This window comes from Eptatretus burgeri, chromosome 13 (assembly GCF_056783735.1).
Source record: "Eptatretus burgeri isolate ZD-2024b chromosome 13, Ebu_testis_v1, whole genome shotgun sequence".
NCBI lineage: Eukaryota > Metazoa > Chordata > Myxini > Myxiniformes > Myxinidae > Eptatretus > Eptatretus burgeri.
In genome coordinates this window covers 50,153,408-50,172,230 of record NC_140973.1, presented here as the reverse complement: position 1 = coordinate 50,172,230, position 18,823 = coordinate 50,153,408, and the positions used below count along the sequence as shown (strand labels likewise).

Below are 18,823 nucleotides of genomic sequence, written 5' to 3'. Positions count from 1 at the left end.
TGAGGAGATCTACCTCTCTGAAAAGGAGGTAAAAAGGGTCGTTTTTGCTGAATAACATCCACGCTACTTGATATATTCTTTCCATGCTTTGAGTCGCATATTGCCTCATATATTTAAACCAAATTACATCGTTAAACCAAATTGTTGCTTATCTCATTTGCATAACACTGAACAACAAATTTCAAAATTTTTTTTTTACTGGAGATGTGTAAAGTGATTAAGACTAATTTGGGTACGCTGATTTCAAAAATCATAACCGTTTTGCTGTATCACGTCAGGATTTTCAGGAACAGAAATATTCCCATTGCCTAGAAGTCAGGATTTCAATGAAATTTACATATGTCTAACATGTCTATTTCGTACAATTGTTGTTAACTTGTGTTATATTTCTTTCTTTCAGATAAAGATGAGTAGGCGTTCCTGTACCAATCATCCTGACAACTTCTGTTATGTCTGTGGTCGGTATACCAAAAAAGATCAACAGCGAAGTATATCTACAGCAGTGAAAATGAAGGCCGCCTCCTTTCACTACTTCGGGTGTAAGGTGGGGGACCAAGAACAGAGCTGGGCACCACACATCTGCTGCACAAGCTGTCACACAACCTTGACTCAGTGGTTGGTGGGCAAGCGCGTGAGCATGCCATTTGCGGTGCCCATGATATGGCGTGAGCCGCAGAATCATCATGATGATTGTTATTTCTGCTGCACAAGCATCGCCGGCTTCAACAAGAAGAATAAAGGTCACATCAAGTACGCTGACTGCGTCTCTGCTCGTAAACCTGTGCCTCATGATGACGAGAACCCCGTTCCAACACCTCCAGCTGATCAGAACATAGCTGTAAGCAGTGGTGAAGAGGATGGTGATGATGAACCTTTTGAACCTGACACTCAAGAATCACACCTTCTGAACCAGGGAGAGTTAAATGATCTTGTAAGAGATCTCTCGCTGTCAAAGGCGAAGGCAGAGCTGCTTGGATCAAGGCTGCAGCAGAGGAATCTACTTGAACCTAACACCAAGATATCCTTGTTCAGAGCACGTCACAGAGACATGGCTGAGTTCTTTGAGATGGAAGACACGATGACATTCTGCAATGACATCAACGGTCTGTTGAAAGAACTTGGGTGTGATCACGATCCTGCAGACTGGCACCTCTTCATCGACTCGGGGAAGAACAGCTTGAAGGCTGTTTTGCTCCACAATGGCAACGAGAAACCATCAGTCCCACTGGCTCACGCGTTCGGCATGACAGAGACCTATGAGACTATGCGGCAGCTGCTTGATTCCATCAAGTACAATGACTTCAACTGGCACATCTGCGGAGACTTGAAAGTGGTGGCGCTGTTGTTAGGGCTGCAGTCAGGCTACACGAAATACATGTGCTTCCTTTGTCTCTGGGATAGCAGAGACGACAAGAATCACTGGACGAAGAAAGATTGGGAAGAGCGAAAAGAGCATGTACCTGGTCGACACAACGTGAAGCATGTCGCCCTTGTCGACCCAGCCAAGGTTTTCCTTCCACCACTCCACATAAAGCTCGGCTTGATGAAAAGTTTTGTACGGGCAATGGATCTGAATGGGCGTGGGTTTTTATACCTCAAGGAAAAGTTTGGCAACACCTTGTTGGAGGCCAAGATCAAGGCTGGTGTCTTTGTTGGACCGCAAATCCGACAGATTATGAAGGACGAAACTTTTCCGACAACTCTAAACCCCAAAGAGCTGGCAGCGTGGAGGAGCTTCAAAGCTGTGACGGATAACTTCTTGGGGAACGAGCGCGCGGACAACTTTGAAGAAATCGTGCAGCAGCTGCTGGAGTCCTTCAGGAAACTTGGCTCCAGGATGTCCCTGAAAATCCATTTCCTACACCAGCACCTGAACTTCTTCCCTGACAACTTGGGAGCAGTCTCGGACGAGCACGGCGAGCGATTCCACCAAGAGATTTCACTCATGGAGACGCGTTACCAAGGGCGGCACAACCCGAACATGATGGGCAATTTCTGCTGGTTCCTGCATCGTGAAACTGACACAGAGCAGCACAAACGCAAAGCCAAATGCCTAAATCATTTTTAATTACATTCTAGTGGAGTTTTTCTGTAATTTCTATAATTTTGAAGCATTCATGATGAAATAAATGAATAAATGAATTTTTGTAAATTTCATTGAAATCCTGACTTCTAGGCAATGGGAATATTTCTGTTCCTGAAAATCCTGACGTGATACAGCAAAACGGTTATGATTTTTGAAATCAGCGTACCCAAATTAGTCTAAATCACTTTACACATCTCCAGTAAAAAATTTTTGTTGTTCAGTGTAATAAAAGGGGAATACAAACTCTCCCTTCGTATAATAAAGCACATTAGTTATGCAGTTGGCAAAACGTTCTTATGACATGTAACTGTCATCTACGCAATGCTTCTTTAAGTTTTGGAATATTATCTTGTGTAAATACAAAGTAATTGGACAAAAATAACCGTTTTTACCTCCATTTCTAGAGAGGTGGATCTCCCCAACTGTTAAGTGGATAACTGTAAAAGTTAATGTACACTTAATGAAGTCAGGTTTTCTTCAAATTATCATTATTTTATTACTATCACATGTAGGCATGGGCTTTACTTTGATTTGTTTTTCAAGAGAAACGTCCATCAATATGGTGCACATTCATCTTGTTATAATAGATCTAAGTCATCACATAGCAACAAGATTCAGCAATGGTTTTTATCAGTGCATTGTTAGTTATATATAGAAACAGCAATCTACCTCTTGGCACAAAATGATGCTGAATATTGCTTAATCATGTTATTGACACTCACAGTCTCCGTGACACTTGCAATATGTTGTCCATGCCATCTCTGCCTTCACCCACTTGCACTGGTGCAGGCATCCTCTTTCCACTTTGCAGCTGCACTTAAGAAGTTCTTTGCAAGATTTGGATGCTTCAGGCAGGGTTGTCCACAGAGGTTCCCACAACTGTGAGACCCCTTTAAACCATCCCCAGTTCCATTGGATCTGCTTTGCGAGTGAAAACAATGGCTGGTCAAAAGCAATGACAGGAGTCTGACCAGGATTTAGAAATTCAACATTCTGCTTGATGATATTCATAGCGTGACGTATCATAGCAGGAGAATTTGATTTCTCTGCGAAGAGTGGAAGCAGCGAGCTGGTATCTGTTGGGTTTGCTGGATTGTTTTCTCTGTTGCTGGCATGAAATGCTGCCCAGGAGACCTCCATATCTTGCGCAGTGTTATCATGAGACTCAACTATGTCTTTCACATGACCGAGCCACCCATAAAGCAACAAGAAATCAGCATATAGGCACAAACAGTTTGACAGTTCAGTGTTCACATTCACAATAATCTACTAGTATTCGAAATATAAATAAATATAAGTGTTGGCAGATGCACAATAAGCGAGGTCAAACTACTAGAACATATTGAACCCACCTGGCATTGTCCTGCAGTGCTGCATACATTCTTTCAGATGAAGCAGGCGGGAGAACCGAAACTTCTGGTACTGTTGGTTCTTTTGTATGTAGGGAAGCGGGTGGTATGCTGGTGTATTCCTCTGGCAATTCTGATGTCTTCTCTTTAGACTCACTTTACCGGAGGATCTCTGTGTCTCTCTCTCTACTCCATGGACATCATTGTTCAGGTGCTGAAAGAGGGATATTCCTGTGCCATGATATGCCCCTTGAGCGGTCGTGGAAGTAGGATTGTGGTCTATGTTATCAACTGCACTTGTGGTGAATAGACCATGGCGTAAGTTTGCAGGACAAACGACATGTTCTGCTTCATATCTTGCACAAACTTCATTACCTAAATCCTTTTGAAATGGTAAGTACTCTGTCATATGATACGGAGAGCCCAAGGTCATACATTCTGTCAATTAACTCACACTTTCTTGTCCTGGCATGGATGAGGAGTCTGACGTAAATAGCCAGGGGAGTCTCACGATCCACACTGTGGTAGTGAGAGGTGGATCCTTCACGACGTCGAATTATGACATTTTGGCGTATAAGCTGCGAGACAGTTAGTATCGCCTGGGTATCAGTGCCATTGCTTGATTGCTGCACTATGTCTGATCCACCCATTATCATCCCAATGAGGGTCCTCAGAGACTTAGAAACTGATTGGTGCTGACACTCCTTGGAGAATTTCCCCATAAATACAGACTTTTCAAGCTTCAGAATGTCCTTACGAACGATTTCAGCTGCCTTTGCCAATACGATAGCCTCCTAGTCAGTCACTTTCAAATGCCCTCTTTAGTGCCAGTCCTATGCCATCCTGAAAAGCAAGAAGAATGTTCCTGCCTTGCTTGTGGGCTTGTAAGTCTGGTATGTTGGCTAATATTCGTTCTTTCAGTCTGGTCGAGTGTTCTCGAGTAGATGTGCTGCTCCTAGGTCATTTAGTCTTGAAGTGTACATCTGATTTAAATCTGCTAGTTTGAACACCGGTGCTACGTCATTCTCCATGCTTTCTGCACGACAATCTTCAATATACGAAAGCAGCTCCGCCAGGACAATGCTGTGCAGTTGTTTATCAGAAGAACTTTCTCCACTGTCAGAGCAATTCACTGACTGCTTTCTTGTAGAGTGTTTTTAAGCAATTGCTGTGGTACATTGTGTGGTATGCCAATACACCACACATTGCATCTTGGGACATCATATCTCCAGCGCTCAATTTGGCAACTAACATATGGTCCCGCACAATTTCTGCACATTGCCGAACATTTCTGTCTAGTTTTCTCCGTCGATGCCTTCTGGAGTTTATCTGATTTTTCACCACAAAAGAAGCAAGTGTCTTGCGTTGTTCTGGCTGCACCACCACTGCTGTAGCGAGTGACTTTCTCTTTTGGTGAGTCACTGTTGGTTTCACACTCATCTCTTTTCCTGTTTTCTCCCCATTGAAGTTTGGTATTGCTGTACTTATCCTTGCATTTTTTGTGCCATTTAGCTGCTTTCGACTTGAAGCAACTCCTGTTCCATTGTCTAACCTTGATAAGTTTATATTATCTGGAAGACTCTGAAGCTCTTTGAATCTTATCAAATTACCTGCAAGATTATCATAAAGTGTACCAATGTCAATATCAGTCTTCTTTGAATCAGCTGGGCATCGCAGTGGTTCTTTTGATGTCTCTTGACACAAAATGCATTTTGTCCAATCTATCGGCGATGATGATTCAGATGTTGAAGGAGTTTCTGGACGTTGTCTGGGGTCTAAAATCTTGAAGGATTTAGCCGTTGTTGGTATTTTGATTACTACACCACCACCACAGCTTCTACAACTAACAACAGCATGCACTGTGATATGGAGATACTGATCTGAAAGAAGAAAATGAAGGATGAATGAATGGATGAATGCGTGCAATATACACAGATTAACTGTAAGAACGTTAACTGTGATGCATGGTACAATTACCACATTACACGTTCATATGTTTGTCACCATTTTATCATGTGGCAGCCATTTTTTAATTTGGCGGCCATTTTCAATTTGAAAGCCATCTTGGTTAAGAAATGAAGAACATGTGAAACGTAAGGTAAAAGTTAGTGACATTTCACATTTCTGGTCAATTTTCCAACCAATCATAGGAAATATATTCATTTTATATGGCTGTTTCGGTAATTTCGCCCATGGCGGGAGCCATTTTTAAAATGACGGCCATCTTGGAAAAAATTCAGTTGGCCCCATATCTAATATTGTTCAGTAGGTAAAACACTACAACTGTGCAAAGTTTCATGCTGTTCACCAAAAGTGCACAATACTTCAACCATTCTGCAGCACTAAGATCAAGGCTGAACTGAACAGAATTTTTTTAAGTCATTCTTCACCATTGAGAGATAGGGCTAAAAATGATATATAGCACAATATCTCAAAAGGTTATGGATGGATTCACACAAAACATGGTGGACAGGTAGGGAATTGATTCAATTTTGGTGAAGATACAAATCCAGATCTTTACAAGAGAATTATTTAATTTTTTAACTCTATCGAGTGCAGCCTGTGGCTGCTGGTTGAATCATTGGTTGGGACGCGGCTATGCCGCTGATTCAGTGTCCCCCTTACCAGTGCACTGGTACTCATTTTGCCGACCTTTGAAGGATGACAGGCTGAGTCAACCTCCTGGTGTATAAATTCAGTGGCCAACCGCCAACAGGGCTTGAACCCAGGACCCTACGATTCCAAGCCACCACCCTAACCACTAAGCCAACACCAGGCTTAATTTTAAACTAATTCTTCATCATTGAGAGATGGAGCTAAAGATGGTATTGCATGATATCTCAAACAGTTGTGAACGGATTTGGATGAAACTCGGTGGATAGGTCGGGTGTGTCACACGGACAAATTGTTTCGATATTGGTGAAGATTCGGATCCGGATTTTAGAATTTTTTAAAATTTATTACGTGATTCTTTACCATTGAGAGATGGGGCCAAAAACGATAGAAACCATGATTTCTCAAAAAGTTATCGACGGATTCAGACGGAACAATGTGGATGAGTTGGTTAGGTGACAAAAACAGGCCAATTCGATTTTGGTTCAGGTATGGATCCTGATGTCGCCTATCAGTGGGATACAAAACGTAAACTGTTCAGCCTGGTGGAGGTATGTGCTGTACTAAGCACCGTTGTAGTTATTTTTGTTTTTATTCCAGATGCTGAGCTCTATCTTTATTCTGGCTCTTTCACAAGACAAAAATAAAACCTGTACCATATTGTATTTACAGAGCGTTGGTTCTGCCAAAGCAGTTTCTTGGCAAGGGTTATACTGGGTGGTTTGCCATTGCCTTCACAGCATTATTTTGTCCATGTTCTATATCCCCTTAAATGCTAAGTGTCAAGCAAGCTGAAGCAACACGTATTTGAAAAAAATAGTCTTTGGTATAATTCAGTTGGCGTTTGAACTCTCGACCTCCCAAACTCAAAGCGGACGCTCTAACTGTTACATCGTCGAGTCTGGTTTTAACAAGACAAGGAAAACATTTTGTCGATTGACATGTATCTGACAACTTCTGGGTCTTTATTTATTTTTGGTTTCACAAGAGGCTTTACCGAATTTAATCTTTACCCATAAGGTTTGTTTGAGTGGTGGTCAGGCGACATCTTGCAAACAAAGATGGCCCACTGCCAGACACTGTGAAGGAAGTGGAGTGGGGCTTGCCTTTTGGCTTGGCAACTGTATACGCACTGGAGCCATTTCACAATTGTGGCCTTTCTCGCTGGATGTTGTTTGTTTTCACGTGAAATATATATATATATATATATATATATATATATATATATATATATATATATATATATATATATATATATATATATATATATATATATATATATACGCGGTGATGGAAAATCTTGCATTTTATGGTAAGAGTCAGTCTTTTATGCTTGCTTTGAACCTCTGCAGGGCGATGAAATGGATTTTTGTGGTTTTGATTGACTCGGTAGTTAGATTTCTCCTTTTGGTTGGTTGTTCTTCCTTAGAATATAACATCGGGTTCGTCCCTTACCTTATCTATGTTGGCGTGTTTCAACATAGCCGTGTGGTTCCACCAGCTTGTTTTTCTTGCATGTGCAGTTGGTCTTTTGTATGCTAAATACGACTCTTGCCAAACTGTCACGCGCTTTGTTCGTTTTGATGAAACAATGGCTCCGCAGAAAGTTATCATGTTTTTATGGCAGTTTTATACTCACTTGTACAAGCTTTGACTTGAAGCTCGTTATGTGTGAAAAGGATCAGCCATGTGTGCGTCACGATAGACTTCTGTCCACAGTCAGAGAATTCCAAACATGCTGAAGTAGCACTTCCTCCAGGCTCTAACATTCCATCAACAATACATTTTCACGATCATTTGAGTTCCATTAGACTATTAGAGTCTTCAAAGCAAATGTGGAACAATGCACAGAACCTGAGAGCTATTGACCTGTCTATCTTGGTGATTGCATTTTACATATCAACATAGCTACATTGCGGTTGCTTGGTTTGTTGTGTATAATTGGTTGGAGTGGTTGGTTGGTTAGTAGTGTTTGGTTGGAGTAGTTGGTTGGTTAGTAGTGTATAGTTGGTTGGATTGGTTGGTTGGTAAGAGTAGTTGGTTGGTTGTTTAGTAGTGCATAGTTGGTTGGAGTGGTTGGTTGGTTAGTAGTATGTCATTGATTGGATGGTTGGTTGGTTAGTAGTGTGTAGTTGGTTGGAGTAATTGGCAACAGCTCATGCCTTCATGCGTGATAGACTGATCATGGCCATTCATATTTCTCAAGTAGTTTTTCTTTCATGGCAAATATTATTCCCACCTTCTATCGGGGTCAGCCGGGCAAGGTTTTTGCCCAAGTCTTCACAAACTGGCCGGCCCAGCCTGACATTAGACTAATTATGTCAGGGCAGGAATTTATAATTTGTTGAGGGTGCTGGGAGCAGCTCATCTACTCTCCACGAAGGACACCTTGGGATCTTTAACGTCCACCAACTCATGCTGGCAGATGTGAAACCATGTTTACAATCCATCCGAGGATGGCACCCACATTGATGAAACACTGGGACGACAGTTAATAGCTGGGCCAATATTCGAACTGAGGCTACAGACGAGTGTGAACACCTCGAGACTATCTGACCTTTGGATATCAGGGCTTGTTAGGTTCACAGCAAATTACTTGTAGTTATAGCACCTGTGGACTTAGCTTCAAAGTATATATATATATATATATATATATATATATATATATATATATATATATATATATATATATATATATATATATATATATATATATATATGTATACATACAGCGACATACCTATCTGCCAAGATGGTTCAGATGTAATGCAATTTCCTCTGAGCTGTCCAGTCCAGGTTTGATTCCCAACCCGACTAAAAAACTGTTGGATTGATATTTTGCAGACAGGATGTTGCATCCCAAAGGGTACCATCCCTCATATAGGCGTTAATCCAGGCATCCCATCTGCTAGCATTTGCTGGTGGGTGTTAAAAATCTAATGGGTGCCATAGTTCTCAAAGAATATGTGAATTATCGCAGGCATCTTGGCTAAATTCCGATTTCTCCCCCACCCCAACCAGCTCCAGTAATGTCAAGCCTAGCCAGCAAGTTTGTGAAAGACTTATGACAATCTGTGTCTAGCGACTGACCACACAAAGCGGAATTAATTGGAGCCATTAAAAAGGCAGTAGTAAACTGACAAACACCGACAATATATTTTGTTAAACACAGCAGCAGTGTAACACAGTAAACATGCCATTAGCAGAATGTGACTTGTATGTACGTTTCTGTCATCCATATCTGTTGTAGCAGGTCCTCCTGGAATGGATCCAGGCATGCATACCCTTCCCACTGCTCCACCCAATTTTCCTGGAAATGTGGTGGGCTATGAAGGAACAGTGATAGATTCAGGTACGTCATCAAAGTCTCTTCATTTTGATGTAATGGTGCTTTCTTTTAATTTTATTGTCCGCTGCCCCTCCGACGATGTCAGAGACGGGACTTTAAAATGAGCTCCGTTTGACCGACCGATCATCCGTCCATGTAATTTTGTGTACACAATATTTCAAAAAACGTTGAACATTTCGCTTTCATATTGCAGATATCTATTCCTCATGACATTATCTCAACCTGATGAGATGACGGCTGTGACAGGCTGAATTATGTTGCCATGGCAACCACCTCAGTAACTTAGCTTGTGTACGTGATATTTCAAAAATCCTTCAAGATTTACCTTTCATATGACAGATATCTATTGCTCATACTACCCAAAAGGCAGGGGGACCATCTAGATTCTAGAGTATCAGCTCCTTGTTCGGACTTATTTTCCTGAGTTAGACAGAGTGGGGACAATGTTCCCATCTCAAATGTAAAAATCTTGGAATTTTCACCAAATATGCAGTTGTCACGTGTCCCCATGCTTTTATAAACAAAGTCAGTTATTTGGTTTTTCATTTTTTTCTCTCCTCCATCACCCTCGACTTCCAGGCCACAACATTCCACCGCCTCCAGTTGCGCCACAGCCTTTTGAACCAAGCCCTCAAACACAGGAATGGAGGTATCTTATACAAACTCATTTAGTTTGGCAGTACGTACGAGGGTAATTATTATAAAATCATGCTATTATCTGTTATATGAGAAATTGACATGGGCAGTGCCTTGAAACTTGCGATTTCACTTGATATGCTTGGTTAGATGTTGACCTCAACTGGCAACAGGTTGTGCTTGATAGTATTACACAAGGATACACACAAGGAATTTAGATGCAGGAGAAGGCCAATCGCCCCATCTTGCCGATGCCACATCAACACCAGACCAATTTATTTAAAAAAGAAAAAGGCAAAATGATTTTTTTTTGTTTTTTTCTTTTTCATTCTGGGAGGGGCTGGGGGTTGGGGGAGGCAGTTCTTGGGTAAAGAACATACAACATCAACCACACATCAGACCCCAACCAACAATCTGTTCACATGCACACAATCTCCCATCAATGCTCAAGTTACCAAAAAGTCCTGCCAACATCCCAATACCACGCTATCTCTATCTCTGCTGAATAATTCATCTGCACTTATTATGTCTATACCTTTCATTTTCTTAAACATCTCGATAAGACCTCCTCGCAACCGCCTCCTTTCTAGTGAATAAAGCCCTGTCTCCTTCAACCGCTCCTCATAGCTAAGTCTAGCTAGGCCCAGAATCGATCTCGTAGCCCTGTGCTGAACCCTCTCTATGGTATCTATGTCCTTCCTAAGTTGTGATCCCCAAAACTGCACACAATATTCTATATGTGGCCCTCACTAAATTCCTATACAATGTTAATACCACCTCTTTTGATTTATAAATGATCCCCCTCCGAATACAACCTAAAACCCAATTTGCTCTACCTACAGCTGCCTGGCACTGTGCTGCCTGCTTACCTCCCATATCTACTACCACCCCCAGATCCTTCTCCTGTGTGACACGCTCCAAAATTACCCCTTGCATCATGTAATCTCTATTTTCATTGTTCTTTCCCGTTCCCAACACCTTACACTTGCCCAGGTTAAATTCCATTTTCCAATCTTTTGCCCAATCTTTGCAAACACCAATACTTTCCTGAATCTGACCACCTTTGCTATCGACCTTACCTCCAAAGCTTTGTGTCATCTGAAAATTTGGAAAGCCTACTCTTCACCCCACTATCCAAATCGTTGATGTAAATGATGAATAACAAGAGCGAGAAATGCTTTGCAACACTACGTATCCCCTACCGGTCCCAATTAATGTTTGTTAATTTGGGCGGTGTATAATGGTACGTTCGGTGCCGAAAATAATAAAAATAATAACCTGATGTACATGCATGAAGCAAAACATGTGTACGGCTCACGTAAAAAAATAATACATCGTCCTTATATACCTGGGATCATTCCAATTGCACTGGGCCATGGACCGAGCACCCATGCCGAAGGCCTGAGGCCTGCCGATCTGTGCTGCTTCATGTAATGGTGATGCATGATTTTATTGGAGTGGAATCAGGCCAACTGTCAAACCAATGGGTGGAAAGCAGTGGGGTGGAGTCAGGGCAGCTAAACACTGATTCATGTATAATATGTGATATTTTCTATCTCTAAAAAGGGCATGTTGATGAAAAGATAGATTAAACTCCCTGAAACTCAATCATTGGGGGGGGACAGATGAACGGATGGATGGACTCACAGATGGAGAGAAAACTTACAGTCCCCTCTGGTGAAACCAGTTGTGCAATAATTATGGTTCGAGTACTGATCCCTGAGGTACCCCACGACTTAACACCCTCCCAGCAAGACATCCTCCCACTCACAGCCACTCTTTGCTTCCTATCAATAAGCCAGTTTGCAATCCAATTAGCTACCTGCTCAACCACTCCACAAGCCCTCACTTTGGCGAACAACCTCCGATGTGGTACCTTATCAAATGCCTTCTTAAAGTCTAGATATACTATATACACTGCCATTCCCTCATCCACCCAATCAGGCACTGCTTCATAGAACTCTAAAAGATTTATAAGACAGGAACTACCTTTGGTCAACCCATGCTGACTACCTTTATTTAGTTTGTATTTATTTAAATGGTTCCTCATCTGGTCCCTAATTAATGTCTCCAACACCTTCCCCAAAACTGAAGTCAAACTTAACAGGTCTATAGTTTCCCAATTCTTCTCTGGATCCTTTCTTAAATAATGGTGTTACATTTGCTCCTCACCAATCCTCCGGTACCTGTCCTGACTGCAGTGAGCTATTTAAAATATCCGTTAACATCTCGCTTACAGGCTCAGCCACCTCCATCAATACTCTCTGGTGCATATTATCTGGACTCGGAGCCTTATCATTTCTTTGATTACCTCACTGTTCCTTTACTTCCTCCACTCCAACCTGGATCTTCTGTAAAAGCCCTTCCTCACCTTATTGCTAGATACTCTCACCTATTGGCAATTCTCCTGACTGTTCTTGTGTAAATGTTGAAGCAAAATACCTGTTTAATAAGCCTGCCATCTCACTTTCATCACTAACCACTCTCCCAGTGCTATTCATCAATGGACCCACACTGGTACTAACCTGTTCTTTTCCCCTGATATACTTAAAGAATGCCTCGTTGTTTTGCTTAATATTCTTAGCCATGTCCTTCTCATACACACTTTTGGCTTGCCGAGTTATCCTTACTTTAATTCCTGGACCAGTGTTTGTGTGTGTCTGTGGGGTTGTGTGCTTGTTTGTCACGCTACGCCTTCTCCAGTTCTGGGCGAATTACATCCAGACTTGTGACATGGAATCAGCATTACCCCAACTAATGTATAGGGATGTTTTAATCTTTGCCGGTGGTCTTGGGGGTGGGGGGGGATGCAACTTATTGATGCCAATGTGTATGGAGTAGCGCCACCTCCAGGATCCTCCAGTTACTCTCCTCCTCAAACCATGTCTCACTTACTGCAACTATATCGTACTCCTTGCTTTTTACTTTGGCTTCAAGCTCTTCCATCTTATTATTTGAACTCCTGACATTGGTCTAAAATATGTTTAACTTATCTCTTCCTGAAATTATATTTTCTTGCCTGGCCTTACTCATCACAATTACATCATCCGTTCCTTCCTTCATACCTTCCCCACCGTCCACCCACATCCAATGGGACCATACTCTGTGCAGAGCATTGGTGCTGCCTAAGCAGTCTCCTTGGCTATTCGGTGCAATCTTGGATGGGTTGCCACTCCGACACAGTATACCAGCATGCTAGCACTCATTTTGCCAACCTCGGAAAGATAACAGGCAGAGTCAACCCCCCAACCTCCATTGACCTAAAAAAAAGTCTGAATTCCTTCCTTAATTCCTGCTGCAAACCTTGCTGCCCCCTTTCTATTTAACATACGGCCATCATTCTGGAAACACTCCCTTTGTCCCCGAAATGATTTCCACGGCTTCCTAAATGTAAAACCTTCCTCCCTACACCATTCTTCCAGCCATTGGTTGACATCTATTGCTCTGCTCATAATTTCTATATTGTTTCCTAATCTTGGGAGGATCCCAGAAAACATGATCTCACAACCCTTTGCTTTCAGCCACTTACCCAATATCCTGTATCTATTTTTCAAAACCTCTGAGTAAACTTTCCCTTCATCAATTGTTTCTCGGTGTACCACAACCACCGTCTTCCTGGCGTGACCCGCTGCAATATTGTTTACCAAAATGAAGAATCTACATGTTTAATTTCCTCATCACCCACAAAAACTATCTCCCATACCTCATTTCTACCAACTTCTATTGCTGTGCTGTCCTATTGTTAGCTTCCTCACGGCTGTCTGCACTTGCTGCACCCTCTCTACTGCCTACACTCACTGCCTCTCCACTGCCTGTACTCTCTGCCTCTCCAATGCCTGCACTCACTGCCTCACCACTGTCTGCACTCACTGCCTCACCACTGTCTGCACTCACTGCCTCACCACTGTCTGCACTCACTTGCCTCACCACTGTCCTGCACTCACTGCCTCACCACTGTCTGCACTCACTGCCTCACCACTGTCTGCACTTGCTGCACCCTCTCCACTGCCTACACTCACTGCCTCACCACTGTCTGCACTCGCTACACCCTCACTTATGCCTGAATTTGTTGCCTTACTGCTGTCTGCTCCCGCTGCATCCCCACCACTTCCTGCATTCGCTACCCCCCCCCCCACCATTACCAATTTCCTCAGCAAACTCACTCCACAACCGCAACCAATTATTCTCCACAAATTTCTCACATTCTGCTAGTTGCTGCAAATGATCTATCCATTCCTTCCACCTAGTAATAACTATCCTCAAGTGGGCTATTTCCTCACACTTCTGACAACAGTTAGTACCCTCTAATTTCCCTCTTCTTGATGTGGCTCACATTGAGCATCTATCACATTTTATGTACTGCTCTTCGTTCCTCCTTCACTCTCTATTTATACCCTTTTCTCCATCATATTCCCAAGGTCCCAACTGACTTCAGTGCTGGACTTAAACCACCAGGCTTCACCCTTCCTCTTCCAATAAACTAATACAAATTCTCACTAAACTGCTTCAAACATAACTGCAACCTTTATAGATACAAAACCCACAACCTTGACACAACTATGGATAACAAAATATGTAAAACAACACACAAAAAACGCTTATCTTGATCTAGCAATACAGCTTACACAACCTCGTGTGAAAAACCAGAAATGATGTCTCCCCCCCCCCTCCCACCCCAAAAAAACAAATTCACAAAGTGCATTTTCATTGAGACATTTCTCATTCATTCTTGTTTGTTTGTTTGTGCCATGTATTCGGGATGGAAAGTAGTAACATGAGGAGAAAACATCCAGGTTAAAGTACTTACAGTTGTTATTTTGGATACTTTTATTTTTCATGTGGTCCATATACGACAATCCTATGATTTGAACAGCTGGTACATGATGCTAACCTTAATACAGGTCGGAAACAGGTTATGTACATCTCAGCCTATTTTGAGCACAAAAGTGGGTTTAGTGTACATCTGTTTTCCCGATTTTTATTCTCACAAAACACAATAATTGTGGGTGCAGTTGGGGCTGGGTGGGAGGGAGGAGGGTGACATTAGATGGCAGTGCACTGCTTCCTTTGTGGACTTTATCGCCGTCGATGTACGTCAACCAGTCACCACTACACTCTCTGGGCTCAGAATCAGTTTGTTCAGTCAATGCGATGAGTAGACACATTAAAATACCAGCACGAACCTGCTAGCGGATGCACGAGGCTTTCACAAAAAATGTATACTTGTCAAAAAACAAGTCGAAGAAATCATTCTATTTATTGTAGCTTCGACATTTGGTAAGATTAAGAAATGTAGTGAGAATTGGAATTTTATTTTATTATATTGTTTGAATAAGAGGGTCTCACTTGATTGAGTCTTTGGCTTGCAAGATGGCCTACATGCACACCTGCCTCTGAACCGTCTCACCTGGGTTAAAATCTTGACCCAGCTGTAAACTGACATCCTGGCGTTTCGCAGACAGGATGAGGCATTAATCGTTTCATGGGAAAGTGTGGCCTTATAGCCTCAAGCAAACTTCGATACCTTCCTTCACATTTGTGGATCGAAGCTTTATCTAGAGCAATCTGCTGTGATCATTTCCATCAGTAATCAATCAAACAGTGTTTCCGTGATCTCACTGATTGCATCTGTGTGCAGAATTCCGGCACTGAGTGAAGAAGAGGGAAAGGAGGCTCTTTTAGAGTACGTGTCTGGAAAATGCTGCTACAGCCAGAAACCTGTAACGGAACTTGAATTCAGTGACATCAAACAACTGAACACATACAGGGTAAGCTGCTCATTTTTACGTTTAATAACTGCGGCAGGTGCTCCGAAACCCTGCAGTTGACTTGCCAGAACCTTTTTTGGTCAGATTGTTAATCTTGCGACCCAGTAAAGACGTCAGAGGTCGCTTGTTCTATTGTGATAATTTTAACTTTTTCAAATATTTAAATGCCATAGTTCCACTCCACCTTCATCGTCTGCCTTCTGGGCTCCATTTGCTTAACTGTACCAGAACAATCAGTGTAGATTCTGTGTGGCAGCATTAAAACAGAACAAAGGAAATCCTTCTGGCAAGGACAATGTTGAGACTATATGACATACAAAGCTGGTGGATTTCTGCGTCTCCATATGAGTTTATTATTTGAAACTTTGATTAAAAAAGCTGATTTTTTTTTCCAATCATTACATGAAACGTTTCAGAATTTGCCGTCTGCTCTGCAATTGCAACTTTAAGCGCTGCTTTATTTGAAAGGTCAAATCCCCACGATTCAAGCAGTTTGATTGTGATTTAGAATGCAAGTTTTGTGTCTCATTCCGTGTTATTTCTCCACAAAAGGTTAGTGTCAGCTAGAAGCATAAAGGCTGCAAACTTCCATTAAAATTGACACCATAAAATGCATCAACAATTAGCTGCACACAGACAATGTTGGAGAGCAGAAGGAATAACTAGTCTTACTAGTGAATGCTGGTCATCGGCGATGACCAGACCTCCTTGTCCTACATTGCATGCTTAGAGTTTCCTGACCTGTTCTTCCTCCCAGAGCTTAAGAAAAATACAAAAAACCATCGCATCTGGAACATCAAGGTGGTCAAGGAACAGCTTGGTTCGGGCATATGCAGACACATCATCTTCCTCCATGCTATCCTTGGATGTGACATCTCACCTCTGCATGATCAGGAAAGGAGCTTCCCTCAATCAATTCAAGACAAGCAGTCACTTTCATGAGCAAGTCAAGGTGTTTGATGCACAGTCAGCTTCTACCAATGATGATGTAGCTGCAGGAGAGAAAGCCTTGGCGATCCTCTACAAGGGGAAACCCAGCAAAAAGCTAGGCTCTTTGTGGCACATGCGGTTTTACGGAACATCTCATTCAACCACCGAGCTTACCACCTACATCAGCAGCAGTAAAGTACCACAGCCTCCATGTGTACTTTCAGGTTCATAAGTGGAAGGGATCTGGGAATATATTCCTTCCAAAATAGTGAGGATGGTGGGAGAGTGATGAAGGACTTGTCACTCTCCAGACAGACTCAGCTCGTGCTCCTGAGGAGCTGCTGCCAGTCATCAGGTGCAACTGCCAGACTGACTGCAAAAGCTTGAGGTGCACATGCAAGAAGCATGACATTGAGTATACTTCTTCTTGTGGAAACTGCAGAGGATCTGGTTGTACAAACACAGCACAGCTGGCATTTGGTGAAGATGAAAATGAAGATGATGACCTTGTTGGCTTCTGAATGCATCTTGTACATTGACACAGGTTCCCATGGTGGGGAGATGCTGGCAATATGGCAAATACTCATCTTTTATGCAGATCTATCCTTCTCTTTCATAATATAACATGTACATTGTACATGTTCACTGTTAAGTTCTCTGCAGACTTTGTTGTATTCTGAACTGTTTTACCATTACTAGTCCCACCAGTTGATATTGTTCAATATCTGTATTTTCATTTTTGAATTAGTTTGTGCAATGGCAATATGCAGTAATTGCAAATGGTCTTCAGTGTTTTATTTAATCACAGGCAAATACAACCCGTCGCTTCGCTGATGGGAACATTAAGGGGTGGGGAGGGAAAGAAGAGAAGGGGGAGAGGCTGTGGGGGAGAGAGAGAGGGGGGAGAGTGTGGAGGTAGAGGGGGAAAGAGAGGGGAGAGTGAGGAGGGGGGGGAGGGAAGGCAGTGGGAGGTGAGAGGAAGGGAAGGCAGACGTGCGGTGGAGCATTAATTACTATTCATACTGTCTCATAAAAATGATTCTGCATATAATACAGTGGAGATGGAAACAAGATCATGTCTGAAATCCATTTTGTACCAGTCATACTGTAAATACCACCCAGAGACAAACTCCCTCTGAAGATAAACATCGCCCAGGCACATCCAGAGAGAGAAGAGAGAGAAATGTGTGGGAGGGTGCTGCTCTATTAGGCGGGGGCAGAGAGAGAAGAGAGAGAGAGAGAGAGAGAGAGAGAGAGAGAGAGAGAGAGAGAGAGAGAGAGAGAGAGAGAGAGAGAGAGAGAGAGAGAGAGAGAGAGAGAGAGAGAGAGAGAGAGAGAGAGAGAGAGAGAGAGAGAGAGAGAGAGAGAGAGAGAGAGAGAGAGAGAGAGAGAGAGAGAGAGAGAGATAGATATGCATTTTGTGAGTTGGGGGAGCAAGGAGGGGACAGAGTGAGAGAAAAGAATGGGGGAGAGGAGGAAAAAAAACAGGCAGGTGAGGGGTGGAGGTGGGGTTAGCAAAGAGAATATGTGATGCTTAATGACCAAACACAAAAAAAGAAATGTCAGAACAGCTGTACACACAACGACACAACTGAGTGGGTGGGGGGAGGGGAGTTACCAGAAACAAAAGGCTATGCTTTATGAAACACACACACACACACACACACACACACACACACACACACACACACACACACACACACACACACACACACACACACACACACAGTGATTGGCCGATGTCGGCAATTCTTCAGGAATCGGCAGAAGTCAGTGCGATTACAGACGACAGTACGTACTACAACCCAAGAACCTTGAGTACCTTTCACCCTTGTTTTGGGGGAATTTCAAAAAACAAATTATATAAACAACGTTGCATGATAGACGTTTCAGGGAGATGTGCATAAACATTAATCTTTATAAACAGCTGCCAATCGTCATGTGACGAGTGGAAAAAAAATTGGGCTCTGTAATTTAGGAAACAAGTTAATATGGCAAACTGCTCGGAAATCAGGTGTCATCAAATATATTGTGCTTTTAAACTCATAAAAAGAAATGTATAACCTTTGTAATTCACCTACCTCTGTCTTAT

General features: G+C 42.4%; 1 protein-coding gene across 6 annotated transcripts in view; it reads left to right on the top strand.

The window, feature by feature from the left end:
* Positions 1-18,823, top strand: part of SSUH2 (ssu-2 homolog) — a 94,479-nt gene that overhangs the window by 51,774 nt on the left and 23,882 nt on the right. For 2 of the 6 annotated variants that reach the window (XM_085852387.1, XM_085852392.1), the window contains 3 exons: positions 9,299-9,400; positions 9,977-10,046; positions 15,672-15,801. In XM_085852387.1, the coding sequence (XP_085708513.1) occupies positions 9,299-9,400; positions 9,977-10,046; positions 15,672-15,801 (302 nt within the window). Of the gene's footprint in view, positions 1-7,331; positions 7,361-9,298; positions 9,401-9,976; positions 10,047-15,671; positions 15,802-18,823 lie in introns of those variants that run through there. The other 4 variants (XM_085852388.1, XM_085852393.1, XM_085852390.1 and 1 more) reach the window with 3 other exon arrangements.